The sequence below is a fragment of the Haliaeetus albicilla genome, chromosome 12 (genome assembly GCF_947461875.1).
Source record: "Haliaeetus albicilla chromosome 12, bHalAlb1.1, whole genome shotgun sequence".
Classification (NCBI taxonomy): domain Eukaryota; kingdom Metazoa; phylum Chordata; class Aves; order Accipitriformes; family Accipitridae; genus Haliaeetus; species Haliaeetus albicilla.
The window spans coordinates 24,729,149-24,749,369 of NC_091494.1; the positions used below are offsets into that span (position 1 = coordinate 24,729,149).

Sequence of the window (20,221 nt, forward strand, 5' to 3'; positions counted from 1 at the left end):
GTTTAGACTGGAGCTCAGCTCACGGCTTTTTAAAATGAAACTAGCAAGTTCACAAAGTACAAGTGAAGGAAAACTCTCCTCCCGTAGTGTCCAAATGCAGTTAGGATATTTTTTCCTGCTTGCCTTCTCACCCCCCCCCCCCCCCCCCACTTGCAAGAACAGCTTTTTTCTTTGCCATATTCATCTACATTCATTCACCATGGAACAATGATGCATGAGTTTCATTTAAGAGCATCTACTGCTGAAGGGGAAAGAGCTATTACATTTTCTTGACTAGATGTTCACAGGCAATGGTTACTGCTAATTTGTCTGTTACACTGGCAATGTGTCATTCCTGCCTTTGAGAGACTTGAACTAGAAGGAATACACAAGAAAATAAATAACAGTAATACCACCCTCTGATTTCAGCACTTATTCTCTTCTCCAGGCCCCCTGCAATGCTTGTTGCCAGGCTTTGTCTACACTGGGTAAAGGAATAAGGAGAAGAGTAATTAAATAAATATGCCAATTAAATTTGTTTAATAGGCAGCTAGTTAGACAAGTATCTGCGGCAAATGGGGTACACTGACACATATGGCAATTCTCAGCGCTAAACTGCATATAAGGCAGAAGAGTATTATAAATGAGTTCACAAGGCTTTCAAATCTGCTCGGCTTGAATTGATCATTTTGCATTTTCCCTCAGCCACATGCAAATGGACTGAATGTTCTGCAGCTGTCATCACCTCTTTACATAGTTAAAGGCAGTTGCACCCAACTTAGAGTGCAATTTGCTTTTCATGATGTACCTCCAAAGCTCTGTGCTCATAAAGGTTTTCATTTGGAGGGGAGCTGGCTACTGCCTCTCACTGGAAGAAGAAAACGTACATTGCCATAATGTCTGATGTACCATTTGTGGCTGATCTGAATGTTTGGAGCACTAAAGCTGGCCAGCCCAGTGTAATGGTCAACAGCAGACAGCTGGAGATGCACAGCTGGCCTTACTATAAAAGTTTATTAATGGATTTTTTAGGTTTTTTTCAGATACAGCTGAAAACAGGGAAAAATTAAGTAACTTGGGATGCACCATGAACCTGACTCTATGCAAGGCACTTTGTATTAAAGAGCATAAAAAGAATCAAACTCATGCTGGCTCTCTAGCAACCTGCTGTTTAGATTCTTCATCTGAATAAATTAGAAGGACTGCATTAAAAACGCCTCTTCAGCAGCATTTGGCAGGAAACAGTGGGAAGTGTCTCCTGCAGCAGTGCAAAATTCAATCCGGACAAAGATTTTTCACTTATCTCGTCACATTGCTATTAGTAAAGCTGCATTATGCCCCCAAAACCTCTCTTATACCCAGGTGAATATTGATTGTGTTCATCTATCTCCCTGCCTGGAAGGCTCAAAGCAATAAAAATTGGTAGTTCTTAATCACCACTCACCGAAAACAGAAATAATGCCAAATTTGGTGTGTCTTGTGCCCCCAGGGCAAACCAGCATATCTCCACTGAAGTTAGTGGAAGTAAAGGGTGATGCTAGAAAGCTGTTCTGATGGATACAACAGGCTGGTTAATACTGAAAAGAGGGACTCCTAGCATATGATACAAATCTAGATGAGGATAAACTTAGAGGAAGAACTGCCAGGAAGAATCCAGCACTGGCAAGGTTGCATAGCCAACTAAAGTGTCTTTCATATCACTAACGTGTATGCAGCAAATTTTGAACACATGCTACATGATTAGGAGAGAGAAAAACCACTAAGTGTCTGTCTGCCCTGACATAGTGTCTGTGGCAAATGACTTGAATCCAACTGCAACTCATTGCTAGGAGCACCCATTCCAAATGACTTCCTGTAATTTATGATCTTTAAATAGACACTTTCTTCTCTCCCTTCCCTTGTCCAAACCTTAAATCTCCAGTTAGTAGGGGTCTACACAACTCCACTAAGTTTTCAAGGAATCTGAAATAGCAGCTCTAAGAGATGGCCTCCCTAAGCATTCAATGTACTGCGTTATGAACTGTCTCACTGCCCAGCAAACCATGAACAGTTGTGTAACAAAGATCTCCCACACCTAATTTTGGTTCCATATGTAATTTGGCTAGAGAAGTAATCGTCATTGCAATGGTATAGGCCATCACACCTTTACTCCAGGAAAAGGGAATCAAATCCAAAGACTCTTGAACAGTCATCTGCATTTCCATTCTCTACTTGTCTGATCAGAGACAGAAGGAAACAAGCATGTTCAGGGTTTGGCCAGTCCATCCAGGGACAGCCAAGGGGACATTAACTGTCCCACTGCAGTACAGCAGAAGGAAGCCTACCCTACATTCTCTCTGGTTTGCTCTTTATGTGACCCAAGCAAGACAATGCAGATGAGAGGCAGAAGAAAACTGGCTTGGGCTGTGCTCTGGGCTGCAGGATCTGCTCCTTTAAACCTGTATTCTTTATTGTGTAGAGCTTTAAAACCTAGTTTGTGGGAGGAAGGGAACCTTTTCTTACTGCAAGGGAAACAGGCCTTTCAAACTGTTTTGATGGGCCCCTACAGTAACTCACCTTGGCATTACATAGCAATACAGCCAACAAAAATCACACAGGGGAAGCTACTGGCTCATGCAGCTGCAGAAGCCAAGGAGCAACTGGTATTGAAAAGCTTCTTCAATATTTCTAGGCAGGAACCAGGTAAACCTGAAAAGCATTATGATGCTGGCAATGTAACTTCTGTAACAGGCTAGTGACAATTTGTAATCCAGTTTGCAGCATCACTGTTTTTTTCAGTGATTCCTCTATTAGCCAAAACGGAGCAGTTAAGCAAGCCAGATTTCCACTCCCATCTGCTCCCCTCACAGAAGTCCCTTCCCACCCAAGCCATGTGATGACTACACACATGCAAATGTGATCATTGAACATTCCCAGCTGTTCAGTAATAATCTCATACCTCGGGCATTTATCATAGTTCTTAGACCAAGACACAGGGCTGTGGAGCGCTTGTAATGGATCTTATAAAATAGGGTTGCCCTTTCACCTCAGAGACAGCCTCCCAGCCACCCACATGGATGCGTGTTCTTCTAGGATACATACAGCTGCCCCAGACTACACATAACACTAGAAATAAAACAAGAGAAAGTCACTCCACCTGGCACTTGCCGTGTACACAGAGGTCGGTCTCGTAAGGCCCACATGGAGTACCATCGAGGACTCTGTCTGCCACCAGCATGGGGGAATCCTTTCCCAATGGAGAGCAGAAGAGCTCACATGGTTTATCTGGGAAAAGAAATACAAAAGCAACTGCCTTTAGGAACAGGACAAACAAGTGTTTGAGGCAATGGTGATGCAGTCTCTACATTAATTGATTTGGAAAGGTATCTGTTGATATTCTCATCTTTAAAGGAACATGAACCTTTCAATTTAAGGCCTGTCATTTCCCCATTTTAAAATATCAATATTCAAAGGGTTACATTGATGAGATTTTTTAAGACACAGAAAACCATTTAGTCAGTACGCTTCTACGTACCTGTTTTTGGACAGAATATGTTCATTACAGGGAAGATTCAGCAGCCTGATATGAATGACCAAGTCACTGTGTGAGCATCTCAGACTAAATTCAGGCTAGTGTCGTGGTTTAACCCCAGTCAGCAACTAAGCACCACGCAGCTGCTCACTCACTCCCCCGCCACCCAGTGGGATGGGGGAGAAAATTGGAAAAGAAGTAAAACGCGTGGGTTGAGAAAAGAATGGTTTAATAGAACAGAAAAGAAGAAACTAATAATGATAATGATAACACTAATAAAATGACAACAGTAGTAATAAAAGGATTGGAATGTACAAATGATGCACAGTGCAATTGCTCACCACCCGCTGATTGACACCCAGTTAGTCCCGGAGCGGTGATTCCCTGCCCCCACTTCCCAGTTCCTATACTAGATGGGACATCCCATGGTATGGAATACCCTGTTGGCCAGTTTGGATCAGGTGCCCTGGCTGTGTCCTGTGCCAACTTCTTGTGCCCCTCCAGCTTTCTCGCTGGCTGGGCATGAGAAGCTGAAAAATCCTTGACTTTAGTCTAAACACTACTGAGCAACAACTGAAAACGTCAGTGTTACCAACATTTTTCACATACTGAACTCAAAACATAGCACCATACCAGCTATTAGGAAGACAGTTAACTCTATCCCAGCTGAAACTAGGACACTACAGCCAGTGATTTTAGAAGAGCAGGTTCTCCAGTCCATTTCTACACTTGATGGACTGACTTTTTGCATCAGTTTGCCAGTAAGAACACTTGTATACATAAATTTAAAGCATTCTTGCATACATGTTACCTGCTATTTCCTTAAACTGATATTTGTGGTCCTATCAATATTTCTGTCAGTAACTATGCTGCTAGAATATCTAGAGAAAGAACCTCCAAACTGATTTGAAATGCATCAGTAAAGTTGCATTTTTCATCCATGTTAATGGCAATTGTTATATTATATATTTAGACCTCACTTTAGAAAAGCTACTATTGTGTTTAACTAGAGGAGTTAGGTAAAAAAGCTTTTTCAAATATTTGTATTATTAACTGGCAGCATACAGCTGACAGGGTTTGCTGACTGCATTTGCCATATGTTTAAGTAACAGATATTTAGGCAATGTAATGTTTTTCCTTTGGAGCTGACTCTGCTACTCATGGACTTGATCCAAGGAAGAACCTATAGACATTCAAATGGAAACATGTTTTGTTCTGGATAGTCAAGTAACTCCGCTCATCAGATGAAAGAGAGAAGGCTTGCCAATACATTAAGCTAAGTGGCTAAACTTTTCTAAGTTTCCAGTGCAATCAAAAACCTGCAGTCAGCTCCCACCTGACTAATACATGTAAGTAGAGTTCAAGCACAGTGGAGATTAGCTCGAGGTTGATTTGGATCTGTGTCTATTTAAATGCTTCTGGGTGTCATGCTTTGATATGCTGGAAAAAGGTACTCGAGAACATTGCATGGGTGCTCTAACACGCTTCAAGAAACAGTGATATTGAGATGTGAAGCTGAGCTGCCCTCTGTCCATCTGTCTTGCTTGACAGAGGAACTACAGGCATTTTCTGTGGATGTTCAAACTCCCTGCCATGTGTCTGATGCAAAGCAAATTCACAGAGGCTGGATTTTTATTTCATTTGCAGAATGAACAGAGGAGCTGGGAAAGCTGTTGAAAGTGCAGCTTGTGCAGGAAACTGCTAGTCTGCCTGCCTCTGGACAGCCTCTCTTTCTGCAGCTGTGAGATCTGCAACAGGGCAAGAGAGGTTTCTAATTTGCATTCATGGAAACTGGGGCAACATGGCTCAGGTGAGTGAGGCTTTGCTAGACAGTAGGAACAATGTTAGCTACTATCTTTTAGCAATAGCTTGTTCAGTCTTCAGGTGGCCAAAAAATGGCATATTCCCTTTCTGTGGCCGAATGAAGTTCCCACTGCAATATGCTATTAATTCTAGCAGCACTGATCAGAGAAGATCACTGAATCACCTGGGTTTTTTTCTTTTCTCTCCTGTTTACAGATCCCTCAGCAACCCATAGTTCATGATAGGAAATGGAGAAAGGAGTAAAACAGCTCACTCCTGGAAAAAACTGGGAGAGTTTTCTGTGACTGAAATTAGTCAGGGAATTAGCTCTGCAGTATACATTCATGCAGCGAAACTACCTGGGGAGCCGGGAAGAGGGGAACAACAAGCAAAACTAGCCTGTCTCCTGGGGCATCTGAAGGAATTGTGCTCTTGGACGGTCTGCTATGGGAACTGAAATGCTGTCTGTACGCTTGTCCTGGTGTCAGACCAAATTTGTCAGTGCTAGCACAGGAAAGGGCTTATCCAGTGTCTGGTCTTCTGGTATCAGTTCCAACACCACCCTCCCCTGTTCAAGCATGTCTTCAAGATGACCAAATGAAACTAGCCTTATCTGTTTTTCAGCAGAGTGCAGTGAAAGATGTTTGTTCCTGCAGAAAGGACATTATTATGATCCTTTTTCATATCCCCCCAACATCTGGTTGAATAGCAGATGAACAGCAAGATCCAGCAAAGGAAGCATTAAAAGAATGTAGGTAGGATAGGCAATCATACTGAAATGCCCAGAATTAACACATCCAAAATGTCCCAGGGAATCCTTCTTTTTTTCAGTTCCAAATTATTTTGAACTTTCTAATGTTTAAATTTCCATTCCCAAATACCTGCGTGTTCAGACTGGGAATCAAGTTAAGGCACTTCTCCCCCAGCATTACAAAAAGATGAGTGAAGAACTGACAGCTCTATCTTTGTTAAGAATGCTAAAAGGATAGCAGGGCAGCACCAAGAACAACTAATTGTACTTAGTCTTTCAGCTCGAGCTAAGGGGAACATACTGTAGCCTTCCCACCAACAAATGGGAGTATTGCAGATGAAATCAAGATGGGTTGGGAAGCTGCAGTGAAAGAACAGAAAGGAATTACAGAGGAAGATGAAAAAACTTACCATCAACGATGACAGCTGTCAGGAGGCTTTTCTTTTTGTTGGTGTATCTGTCATGGGCCTGGCACTGTTGGTCCCTGAAGCTTGGCACACCTTTAGGGCAGGGCAAGTTCTCACACACAGTGTGCTCCACACTGGCTCCCCGGCAGTTCTTCCCGCCTGGCCCCGGGCTGTCGCAGGTAAGACAAACCAGGGTCAGCAGGAACAGCACAGCTTCTTACAGGCACACCTTCACCTAATTTTCCCTGTCCAAGGCAACTCTTGAAATAGCAGGAAGGATCCTTCCTCTCAGATGTTCCTTGCTGGAGGGCAAATCCTGCTCTCAGTGGCTCTGACAGAAAATTATTCAAGTTCCATTCTGGATCTATAATTGGCTTATTATAACAGATGCTCTGGAGTACTCCAGAAGCATGTTCTTTTGTAGTAACCTACACACAGATCAATAAACAGGAGCTGCTTACACATTGCACACCTCAGATAAGAGGTAATCCAAAATGCTACTCACCTGTGAGCACTAAGCAGCCTTCTTAGAAGATACAGAGTGTTTAACTGTTTGTATTCTGGTCACAAACCAAGGGATGTGACTAATTTTGCACTGCTGATCTAAATTTCTTCTTTGACTTCAATAGCAATTCATTCCTGTCCTAGCCTGTTTTCAGATGGAGCAGGTAAATGACTGAGAAAGAGTGAAGAGAATGTGTGTATGTGTACCAGGAGTTTCAGAACAGGACTTGAAGTAAGGCACTCCCAAACTTTGGGTTCTACTGTGACATCAGGCCTGAGCTCTAACTAACTCTTCCTGTGACCTGGGACAAGTTCCTTAACTGATGGTGACTTGTGAGGGTTAGGCTTTGGAAGGTGCGCTGAGCATGACACCTAAAGTCTAAGTATTATTTATATTTGCACAGTCAGGCAGTTCAGAAGATAATCTGTGGTTCCATCACAAATACCAAAGTTAAGTATTTACATTCTTAATGGGGAACCTAGAGGCACCAAGGTTATGTTACTGTGCTCAGGATCACACCAAATACCCAAGGCAGAGGCAGGCAACCCAAAATATTTCACCTTTCTCTTCTCACCATTTGCTTTGACCCTGCTTCAAACACTCTTAACAATGGAGAGACAGCAAACATCTCTTCAGCACATGTCCTCTAAGGTTCTGCCTTCAGCAGTTTGAAAAGAAAATAACATAGAAGTAGCTATAACCTGTGCCATAAGTAGGGTGTCCAGAAACAAATCTGTGCAGCAGATAAACTCCATCCATGAAAACCATGCCATTTTACACATTTGTTTTTTAAACATGCAGGAAAGGCCACTAATCCAACATCAGGATTAAGCACCTGCAAAATCTATTTATTCTTATTTATGATTCCCTAAAGAAGGAAAACTCAAACTCTCAACAATAGCCTATATTTTCTTTGCAAAACAAAACACAAACAAAAAACCCAAGTAAGCAAAAGACTTAGCCATCCTAACAGATAATTTCTTTTGCTACTTGCTCATATTCTCCTGAATTTGTCACACACCTATCTCCCCAGCTGTAATCAGCAAAGACGGATAAAGTAATGTTCTTACCTTTCTTTAACAGATGGCTATAAAAAGCAACTCCAGCCAAATTCCAGATTTTAGCAGTATGACAGTTCATTCCAAAAGCTTCTTCCCCCCTCCCTCCCAGAAGACCAATGAACATCAGGCTATATCACTCAGCTAATTAGAAACCAAGGCCCTCACTGTATATCATTTATCTGTGTAAGTGGTCCTAGCAAGAGTTGCCCTGTTCATTTACACACTGGCTGCAGGACTGGGTCTTTGATTTCCTGGCTGTTCTGGACTTGATCAATTCAGCATTTGGTGCAACAGAAACGTGATTCTGCACAGAAAAGCTTTACACCGAATTTCAGCCTAGATCAAATTTTTACAGTAGCTCCATTAATCCCAGAGTGTTTTGGGTTTGGTTTTTTTTTTAATGGAAATGCTGATCTCCAATGACACTGTAACATCACAGAGAGTCACCAGAAGAACAGTGAGAACAAAACAGAAGAACAAAAGCCTGCTTGCACTGCTAACACCTCTTTTCTGCCATGGATACGTGCAAGGCAGCAGATGTGCTGAGGCTAACCCAGAAATCTTTCGGGAGGATTCTGTCTGCTGCATTAGACTGGATGAGACAGACACTCAGTCCAGATGACTAGAAGCATGACACAGGCTTCTTTGCACATGAACCCTGCACTTACATAAAGACTTTAGATACAGGAACTTTGGTTTCAGCACCATCTCTGGTTACAACAAAAGAGATGTAGTCATTGAACGTAAGTGACTCTGTGCGTGTTTGCATGTACATGCACAGGAAAATGAAGGGAAAAAAAAAAAAAAAAAAAGAAAGCAGTCAGAATACCCAAAGAGTAACAGAGCACTCTCTTGAGAGCAGGGTATCAAGCTGATGGCCATGGAACAGGAGACACAGCAGGACTACTATTTACTGTGTTCATCAGCAGTTGCTTTGGCTTTAATCTTGAGATGTCATTAACTTGTGAGGGACTTTCTATGAGTTTGCCAATGCAGACTGGAAGCAAGCAGCTCTCACTGTTGGTAATAATGGTCACTGGCAATACCAAAGTAATAGCCAAATCCATTAGGAGACAGAGACTTCCTGAGCACCCACCACTCCCAGTCAGTGGGAGCTGCAAGAACATAGTGCCTTTTGGCCTGCTCTCCTCTGCTCAGCTCTTCAGCAGCGTGAGTTGTCTTGCCTTTGTAATTAAGGAGTAAAGTGAACTGCCTCCTCCTGATGTAGTTTCTCCCAAATTTAAAGAGTTGGATGCACTCATCTCATCAGCCACAAAACAACACAGCATCCCACAGATCTGGGGGATGTTTCTACTCCCAGTAATCCAGCAAAAACCAATATACCCAACAAGATCTTCCTGCCTCAGCTCCCCTCTGTCCAACAGCATCATACTTTATTTCACAGTATGTTGTTGCTTTCTGCTAAACTAATTCTAGTAAAACACTAGTAGAATATACAGCATCTATTCAAGGGGTTCAGGAACAACCAGATAAACGGACATGGACAGGCAGTCAGAGAAATGGACAAGACATAGCTCTGCCATGCCGATTATGTTCTGCTCTGTTACTGTTTGGGTAGGGAATGCGGAATTATTGACTAATCTTTTACTTAACTACCTATGTAATAGTATTTCAGTATTACAGGCCTATTGGCACATTTAAACAGGATACTGAGGGTTTTCATCATGCAAGATGAAGAAAACCAATGACAGTCACTCTCTCTGGTCTCCCACAGTTACCTAGCACTTGTTCATACACCTTTCTTTTCCTGCTTCACTCCATTTTTGCAGCTTCATCTTTGTGTCCCTTCCACCTCTCCAAATGCTGAGGCCAAGATTTTGGGCATCATCTCTATCACATTCTGCCAAAGAATCCAAAGGAAAAGACCCTTGTAATCCCAGGTCCCAAGCCCAGTATAATATGGGCTCTAGCACTGCCTGGGATTTCCAATAAACAGTATAATTCAATCAATGACACATGCCTGAAACAGTGACCGTGCGAGATCTCCTGGTAGACAACTTCACGGCCATCTTCCACTGTATTTATGCCAAGAGAATACACCCACTAATGGAACTGAAGAAATCAAAGCCCATTTATACTACTGTGACCCTTTTACATGACAAGAGGGGACTGGAGAAGGGGTGGAGATCTCATTCTGGTGTTCTGTTTAAGCCAGTGGTTTTCTCTTCAATCCCACTGTATAACAATAGTCCAAAGCCTAGACAAGAACACGATGCAGTACAACTCAAAAGTCTACATGTGCAAACTGGCTCATGACACACTGCCTTACAATCATTTGGAGGCAATGCATGCAAATACTCAGAGAAATTATAGAGAGAAAAAAACAAAGTCAAACAGTGAAGCAACTGGTTTAAAAATACTGATAGTCCCACAGGCTCAAAAGTCAGCTGGCAGGAATAGAGACCTCAGTTAAAAAAAAAAAATCCCAAGACCAAATATATATAAAATAAAAGATAAATCCCTTAGCCAATATTTTTGGACAGTGAATAAACCAGCTGCAGAAGTGGACTGATGCCAGGTATTTGAAGTAAAAGAAGATCACGTGTGCATTCCCAGCCAAGAATGTATATGAGCAAGAGAATTTTAAAATCAGTGTGCAATCTTGGAGGGAGCATTTCCTGTAATTTAAGGAATGATGATGAATGGATTTAGGTTTGGTCAGCACTGTGGTTAAAGAGACTTTTTGTAGCTGACAGCAAAGAAATCAGCTCAGTTCCTTGTTCAGGGAAATGAGCTGGTAAAAATCAAGCCTTGACATTATAGACATGCAATTGCAGTTCAGCATTATTTAATGAGAGGAATAAACAAAAATATCCCTTTCACATGAATACAGCTCAGCAGCAGCCACTGTGTGCCTATCCATCATCAGTCTTCAAAGTGACTATGTTGCTAGCCAGAATTTCAGCCCCTATTTTAAAAGTTTCCTGTGCTTTGTGGTGAAAACCTTAAAATATGAATAAAGTTAGAGATACAAAACTTGGAGGGCTGCTCTCAAGATTGTGAACACCCTCACTCATCTCAGAAGCTATAATGCACACAAACAGGGGTGGTCAGTTAAATGACCACCATGGTAACCTGTTCAGGCCTCCCATAAGAAGAAAAGACTTCCAGATGTGCTTCAATTGATCTGAAGGATGAAGGATGGCACATGGGAGATGATAACACTTACATTTCTTCCTGAATCAGAAAAAAATCCAAGCCCACGCAGAGATCATAGGCTTATTTGTAGTCACTGTGCAGGAGCTAAACAGCACCCACTGCACTCTCTGTGCAGAACTTTCCTTTTCATATGCAGCACATCTTGATGTACAGTATATCTCAAGGTGCTTTACCAACACAGCTATATGACACTAGGACCACTGTCAGCCACTCTTTCACTTCCCAAGCCCAGAGCCAGCACTCCCTGCAAAACTGATCTCTAAGACATACTGGCTCAGTTTGGTCTGTAGATCAAGATCAACTCCTCCTCATTGACTGCAGTGCTGGAGAGGAAATACAGTATCATTTTTTTCTGCCAAACTGCACGTTTTTAATTCAATTGTATCTATGTTTGAATTGTTGCACTGGGGCACTTCCAACAGTAACCCTTCAAGCCACTTCCACAGAACCTACTTCACTCCGAGTCACTCCAGGATTTTGACCCGGTCCTTGCTGCTTGTGAATATGAAACCTCTCATGTCCTACATGCAAAAAGAAATCAGCATGATGTTAAGACTTACGGGGGATTGTCGCATTTCCGCTGTCTGAACCGCACTCCTGTGCCACATGTCCGGCTGCACATACTCCACTGACTCCACATGCTCCAGTCTCCATCAACGTGCTCAGGGATGGGAGTTTTACTGACACACTCCCCAGCTCGGCACCACTGAAATGCAATTGTGTTAGCACAGGCTGGAAAGAAGCCCTGATCTTGCAAACATTCCTGCACAGGTGGACTTAAAAGGATGCCTGAGAGATTACAACAAGCCCATGTTTAAGTTTCTAGAGATTCAAGGCTTCAGTGAGGTGGAGGTGGGAGGAGGTGAAAGGGACAAGTGAAACATAGAAATTTAAGTGTCACCCTCAACAAACCCCTGAAGGAAGTTCTCTCATTAAAAAAAATAGTCACAGAATTGAGCCCCTTGCTTTATAAAGCAGATAATAATCTAAGTGCTAAGAGTTAAAGCCACACTCTTCACAGAAACTGAGTCCAAGAAATTATAGCCCAAAGCAATGTCTTCATCAGCAGTATTCCCAGTATGTACAAAATAATTGAGGTATTTTGGACCTAACTTGGCTAAAACCCCAAACAACCTTTGATTCTAATAGGTTGCCCTGGCTCCTGACCAAGAAGCAAACTTGGCCTATTCTGCTCTGTCCAGGATATGATACAGTAAGCACTGCTAAGAAGTCTTACAAAAGAATCACCAGGACTCCTGTAGTTAGAAAAACATATATCTAAAAATACTCTGTCTCAGGTTCCTTGTCATGCTTTCCAGGACCCAGCTTTTCCTGTCATTGTTTATCTTTATTTGGAAGCAAAGAAAAGGTCTCTCATCTTTGATTTTAGCAATAAACTTTTTAATTTTACCCTTTCTTACCTTCCCAACCATACAACATACAAAAAATATTAGAATCCAAAACCAGTAAGTATGGGGCTAGCAGTTATGAAACCAGTCAAGTTTCTTTGTAGCCTAAGAAGTTAGCAGCTGCACTGGGAGAATCAACCACATACATTTGTGAACCACATAGCACCTAGCACAGCCAATCTCAGAGGTTAAACATGTTCACCTGAATCAAATTCTGTTCACACTCTAGGTCAGCTGGGAGGCAGCAGCTGAGTCTCAGTAATTCTCACCCTTACAGCACTGAAGCCAGTTACTGGAATGGTGATTTTCACTGGAAGGAGATCCACTAATCCGAGAATTTATCTTGTGTTTCTTGTAACAATTTTCTACATCAACCTGGACTCTAGAAAGTCCACATATGCCTTAATCATCTGAGTATATACATACAGTACAGCAAATGATACTTCAAATATAACATCGCTGAATTTGAGCTCAACACATTTTGAGCTACTTTTAGAAACTATAATGTTTTAAAGTAGCTTCTTTTTCTTTCACCGTCTTTCTCCACTCCCCAAATGTCAGCCTAAATTCTCTCCACACTTTCTACCTCAAATATAGCCAAGAACACTACTACCTTAGCTTACACTGAAAGAACGCTCACTCATGAAACACCACTGGCAGCAATGAACAGAAGTGACAGGAGTGAGCTACTGCCTAATATGACTCGCAGGGTACTCAGTCTGTGCACTTAGCAGACTGAGGCAGGGGTTTTCCTGCAGTGTTTGTAGAATGCCTAGACCACAAGAACTTGACTACTGAGGTCTCCAGAGGCTACTGAATACATGTAACAAAATCAGAAAGACTTAACCCAATCCAGCTGTTAATTGAGCAGTTTCTGTAACAGAATCAGTATAAAATATGGGTTTATGGCAAATACTGAACATCTTGGAAACATTATTCCACAGACAATGCTGGAAAAAACAAAGTGACTGCTACTGAGCATTTTGATTACCTTGTCTGCACCACATTCAGTGCCATCCAGAGGGGGGTCCAACTTTGTTTTACAGGATGTATCTCCTTCCACCAGGCACCAGAGCCCAGCACACATCAAATGCTGTAATCACAAAGTAGTTATTACTTTTGGAGATGTCAGCTATCATTATGGGATACACTTCAAAGCTCAGGCAGTCTTTCTCAAGTGAAACCAGAAGCATCTAGTTGGTTTGGGAGCAATTAATTTTTAAGGATAGATTGGCATTAAGTGGTGGGGTTGGAAACATAAAAGCGATTGATGGATGCCATTGTCAGGAACAAAACCCACCCAAAACAAGAAGTGCATTTTTTAAACAGATTTCTTTTCACAAAAATAAATCTGGGCCATTAAAAAAGAATCCTATATGGGAGGCCAAGATGGGTGCTTTGGAACCATGCCACATGCTTAGATGTCCAAGCTGCTCAATTACTTGTATTTTTTAAAAAGTTACTCAAGTAACACAGTCAGCCCTGCTGGACCTGGTGGTAGCTATAATCAGCCAGCAATGCCTCTTGAGAGAAGAAGATCTTAAGGCAGAACGAGAAACAGGAAAGGATTTCATGGTGTGCCATGCAGCAGAAGAGGAGCTTGGCGACAGGCAGAGGCAAAATTAGTAACGGTTTGGTGGTGAGAAGTAGCTGCTAGAGACCAATGTGCTAGAGAAGGTGAAAAGTGAGATGTGAGGGCAAGCGCAGCAAGAGGTATGGCACATCTCGCTACCAGACTTGAAACACATTCTGGGTATCATTACTCAACATTGCTGCTCTGCTCAGCCAATGTGTGTTGCAAGGATATTAATGCTGACCACACTTGCGTGATCTGTCAGGTCAATACGTTTTCAGAATTTGAGAAAAAGTACCAGGAAAAGGGGCTTTACATTGTTAACATTTTCCACAGCATCCACTGTGCTTTACATTCTATGAAAGTGGATGATTTCAATACACTGCTACAGATCTGAGTACCAAAAAAAGAGAAAGAAGAGTTACATTTCTTTCCACTATTGTTCACATTTCAATGTAATGGTAAAAAGATGAGAAGCCTGACTCTAGTGCCAGCTGGTCTTGTCAAGATTTATTGCACCTCATTAAATAGTTGAGTCAACACGCTTCAACCTTATGGTTCTTTCACAACGTAATGTAAGAGACTGTGGGTGCATGTGTGTTTTGTGTACATGCATGTTGGTATGTCTATATAAAATAGATCTGGATCTGTACGGCAGAGGGTGCAGACGAGAGAAATCTCAATACCAAGAGTGATGATGTAGAACATAGTGAAACAAAATAGCAGCAGTATCTGCATCCTGTTTTATTTCCACATTTCTTTCTGGAAAAAGGATTTTGCACTATTTAAATCAAATGAACATTCACAAAAACTAGAAGCAGACAGCACAATTCAGCAACATCTGTATTAACCACAACACAGAAAGTCATTGTCAAACAAACAAACAACAGCAAATACACCAGGGAAGCCTAAATCAATGAATTTTCAAGACATTTTCCCTGAACTAATAGAGCATATGGGAAAATATCAGACTTTAGTAATTTTGACTAAATGACTGTGAATAATTAGTGCTTTACCCACAGCTCTGAAAGCACTTAAGCACCAATTAGCCACAAGAGTATCACATACTGTTTTACAGATAGGTATACTGAGGCAGAAGAATTGGCAACCCAGAATTTTCAGACCTTACTGAGAAATCGCTTGTGCCACACTGCAACTCCCAGATTCTCAAAACCCTGCCTTCCCTGGAGAGGACTAAAATCAAAAAGTACATCAATTAACTGTCCATAAGTGTTACAGAAAGAACACTAATTTAGGCAATAAACCATTTAAACTGAAAAAGCTTTTCCCCAAAATACCAAACTTACAGCTCTGGAGGATGCTTGTTTTCCTAGTTGTAAATCTACAGTACCCTTGCATCTGGTTTAACTCACTGGGATCTAAAGGTGATGGGTTATTCTTTGTATTAAGAGTACACATATGAATGATTTAAAAGGACTAAAAAATGGTTAGGATATGTTAAAAGCATGTCACAGACCTAAGTGGAAGGTATCATAGAAGGTTCTAGCCACGGTGGCAGGACATGCTACATGTAGCTAAGGACACAATTAAATGCAGTCTATGAACACAATAGACTTGCTAAACTAACAGCTTCTTTGCCATTACGAATAATTGTATTGGTGACCTATAAATGTTGTTACTGTTAAGCCAGGTTCAGGAATTAGCTGACAATCTGGACTCTCCCTCGATGATTGTGGACAGTGACCTTGTGAAGGCGCTACGAGCAATGCCTCCTTTCAAACTGTGGCTGGGGAATACCAATACGTAAGATGAAGGGAAGCTTCAGAGATGAACAGTGCAGATAGCAAGTATTTCCACTTTTCTAGGCTTCAGCCCCTCTCTTACATATAACCACAAAACTTCAGAGCAGAATGTGATGAGAGACCCTCCAGCCTGATCTCTTGAATGACCCAGACAGACATTTTGCCCCGTGGTTCCAGAAGGAAACCCTCTGTTTCTGCTTTCTCTCAGAAAGACATCCTGGCTGAAGATGTAATGGAATTAACTACATCCCTAAAGTTGTTCTAGATGCATATGAACACCATTGATAAACATCTGTTCATTATGCAAGGCCAGTATTTGTTAAGCTTCATCTTCAAGTCCCTGGATCTTAAGCTGCATGTAAATTAGTCAGGGTTAAATTCTCCTCTTTGATGTAAAACTGGGAGGAGGAAGGGGGGGAGGGGGAGGAGTAGAAGCAGAAAGTCATAAAAATGAAGCAGCTTTCTGTACAATTTTGGTTGCCAACCAGAATTTCTCCACAGGCCACAAGAACGTGGAAGGTGATAAAGCCAGCTAACATGCCCAGGTATGAGCCATGGCCTGGGGGAAAAAACAGGCACAGCTAACCTCCAACAGGTGTGTCTGTACCAGCAGAACTACAGAACTGAGCCCAGCCTATGGATACAGCAGGTGCAAATATTCACGTACATGTGTGTGTATATGTATGTTTTTGTGTATACATACATGTATACACAGCCACGCACACACACATATATTTATAGGGAGATAACAAAAGGAAAAATCCCTCTTAGCAACACCAACCTTTCTGAAATTTCCCACCTTTGAGGTACGGAAAACATAGGATTTTTATAGTATCCCTGTGTTTGACTCAGAATACTAAATGCAATCATATTTCAGGAAACAGTTACAGAAAAATCTGGTAACTGCGCTTCAGCTCTGTGTTCTAGTGCCATACCACTACAAAGCTCAAACACTTGTTAGTGCAGTCCCCTGTATTTAATACAGCATTCAGATACCCCAGCAAAGATTAAACCATCAGCTTTGGTATTGTATGTTCCCAAGATATATTATCATGTTAATAGCTCATTTCAAAAGAGATCATATATCCTCCTCAGCTACAATAGAAACCCAAACAGAAATCCCCATTAAACAGTCCTATAGCTAACCAGTCGCTGTGACTGACTTTTTAATAGTTAAATAGCCAGCTTTGTGGGGAAATATCAAAGTGAGAAATGGCAGGACTTGAAAGGAAGTTGCTTGTATACGAGTGGCAGTTCAGAGCTTACACTGATATAGAAGAAGCCATCAAAAGAGCTGTATTACTGGTAATTGTAAATTCAGCAGCCAGCTTTTAGACAGCAGGTCTCTGCCTGCAAAGTATTCCCTACAGCATTCAAAAAGTGCCAGTTAGGATTTTCCAATGATAGATATTTTTCACTGGAAAAATATTGATTTGTTGAAACTGTCTGTAGGGAAAGGTCATCTTTGGATCAGCTCCCAGTCTGAAATATTTCCAAGAGCAAAATAAAATAAAAAAAAATGAGTTGGCTGCTGAAAAGTAATTTTTCAATAAAAATTTAATTTTTTTTTCTTAAATTGAAATGTTTGTTCAACTGAACCCTTAAGGAATTTATACAGGCAGGAAAAAAAAATTAAAACTAAATAAAAATGGAATTTTTATAAAGGTGCAAATTTTAGACTCTCAAAAAATCCTGGAAGATAGGAAAACTTGTCTGCACAGCTGTTAGAAACCAGTCCTGAGAGAGGTCACAGTCCGGAAACTCCCAAACTAGAAGATATCTGCTCGGCAGGTGAATGACGCTTCCAATTACAGGTATTATAATGGCATCTATTTGAGAAAGGGGCCTTACTGTGCCAAGTGTTTTCTCTTCCTCAGAGAACTTGCAATCTAAACAGACTCCTGGGAGCTGGGAAATAAAGGAAGCTTTATCCCTCTGTTATAGGTGGGAAGATGAGGAACAGAAAAGGATTAAATGTCTTGCTGGAAGTCTGCTGGGACACAAGCAAAACCGCTTCTCAGAGCTCTGCAGTCCTCCGCTCAGTGTCAGAGCCACAGGCTCACACTGCCTATCTAGCTAAACTTCAGGGTAAAACCAGAAACAAGTCCTGGGATACTCCCAGCAACATGTCTGCCTGTGGGCCTTCCCACTTTTCACAGTTTTTCATACTTTTTCACAACAAATACTGTTTCTGAAGATGGTGTTTACCTTACATGCAACTCCATCCCATATGTGTGCCAGAACAGACTTGCAGCACGTGAAGTGCTACGACCACTCACATGTAGCTCTAGGGAAGTAATCTATTTTAGGTTCTTTTACTCAGTGCTGCAGCTGGAAATGAGAAGCCAGAAATAATTCAGCCAGCTCTTTGCCCACAGGCACTAAGTCTAGAGTCTCCTAGTTTCTGGGTTAGCTATTGCATCACCACTGTTACTAAAATCAGCATGATTCTGCCCAACGACCTCATACGGTCTCAGTGAGAAAAAAGGGCTCACAATACTTCCCTGTCTCAAAGCCTCAGATTATTACCTACAAAGGGGGAGCTTCCAAACCTCCAAAGCGTAAAGAGAATCCAAAGAGTAAAGATGTCCTTCCCACCAATGAACTACTCTACCGAAGCTTGTTCATTCCCTACAGATTCACTCCCTCACCTTGGATTAATCCAAAAAAAGAAACACTTATTTCTCCTAAGAATTAATTTGTTCCTGATGCCTATAGCCCACTGGAAAGAGGAACCTCTTATTTCTAGCAGCAGAGTTAAAACACCATGAAACCAATTTTGCTGTCAAAATGAGGGGATTATGAAGAAGGACTTAGAAAGAGTAAATATCCTTAAGGAAGAGGAGCAAGAGACCACATAACACACAGGCATGCTTATAAATAGGCTGGCTTTCAATAAAGTATCAGTCTCTTTTCTTTTGCCAAGGTTTCAGCTTGGCATATAGCTAACCATGAAAGAAAACATATTCATAAACAGAATCCTAATTAACACCTATTAAGTACAATAAACACACAATTTACACACGTTTTCCTGTTCAAAACACTATGTATATGTTCTTGAAGCCTCACAGTATGCTTCTGAGGAGGAATTCTTTACACGACAAGGTGAGAAAAACAATGCCTCCAATTTCTACACTGTTGCTGCCTTTAATTTTGGGTGCATAAACAACTGACAATCTACAATGGATCACAAGGGAGGTGAGTACTGGTGTTTGCCACTGCTATTAGATCGAGCTTCTTGCTGTTGAAAAGTATTCAAAATCAGAATCCTGTAAATTGGAAGGCACTTTTGAAAAGGAGCCATGTGCTGCCCCAGACAAGGTAACTGTGAAGCTTGGATACACGTATCAGTGGCCAGCTGCTGACCTTTCTCTAGAGCTTACATTCCAAGGAACAAGTGCTACGTCCAACAGTGGAAGTATCTGTCCAAATGACAGACCTGATCCAAAAGTCAAAGGAAGGCTTGCTAAAGAATCGCAAGGACTATCCTAGAATATTCAGGCAACAGTCAATATCCACTAACTTCTCATTTTAACAAAACAGGGCAACAATCCCACAAATTCATAATGTGTAATTTTATTCATTAATGACAAAGTAGAATTGATTTATTTACTGTTGGACAGAAAACATCTCAGACTGTATTATAAAAACCAATCATACAATCATCTTAGATGCAAACAAAAAAGGTTTCTTAAAAAACATTTCCCTATTTTCACTACCTAGTGATCACCTTGTTTCTTCAGAACATACAGAAACACATGTGCATGTTATGCTTTTTGGATGAACAGGACCAATAACCTGCCTGCTTAGAGCCAACAAACAAATATAGAGTTGATTCCCCTTTATATTAGTTTTTTCATCAGTGTAACTCCATTAACTCAATGAACAGCCTCTTCATCAAAACTTGTGTGAGTGGAAACTCACCAACATCAGACACAAGTGTATAAAATCAACAAGACTGGTTTAACTCTTGAGGAAATAGTCCCTGACAGTTAAAGAACTCTTAAGGAAATGGTCCTTGAGAGTTAATTGCTTTCCAGTGCTACCCTTTAGCTTGCAGAACAGTACAAAAAATTCAACAGTCATTTCCGAAATTTGTTAATGTTCTGTATCAGAGAAAACAAAACAAACTGAACCCAGCAAACATGAAGGGTGTCACGCTAGGTTTGGTTCTCTGAGCTAGATGGCCTGATACGCATCACTCCAACTACCAACACATGGATCCCATATGAAATGTACCCTTATATATATATGGAGCGATACCAAGAGCTTTTCTGAT

The 20,221-nt window shown here is 41.3% G+C and overlaps 1 protein-coding gene across 2 annotated transcripts in view; it reads right to left on the bottom strand.

The window, feature by feature from the left end:
- The window catches only part of ADAMTS17 (ADAM metallopeptidase with thrombospondin type 1 motif 17), a 198,389-nt gene that overhangs the window by 72,118 nt on the left and 106,050 nt on the right, over positions 1–20,221 (bottom strand). For both annotated transcript variants that reach the window (XM_069798522.1, XM_069798521.1), the window contains exons 11-14: positions 13,598–13,699; positions 11,758–11,903; positions 6,455–6,621; positions 3,116–3,243 (exon numbers count right to left, since the gene is read on the bottom strand). In XM_069798522.1, the coding sequence (XP_069654623.1) occupies positions 3,116–3,243; positions 6,455–6,621; positions 11,758–11,903; positions 13,598–13,699 (543 nt within the window). The remainder of the gene's footprint in view (positions 1–3,115; positions 3,244–6,454; positions 6,622–11,757; positions 11,904–13,597; positions 13,700–20,221) is intronic.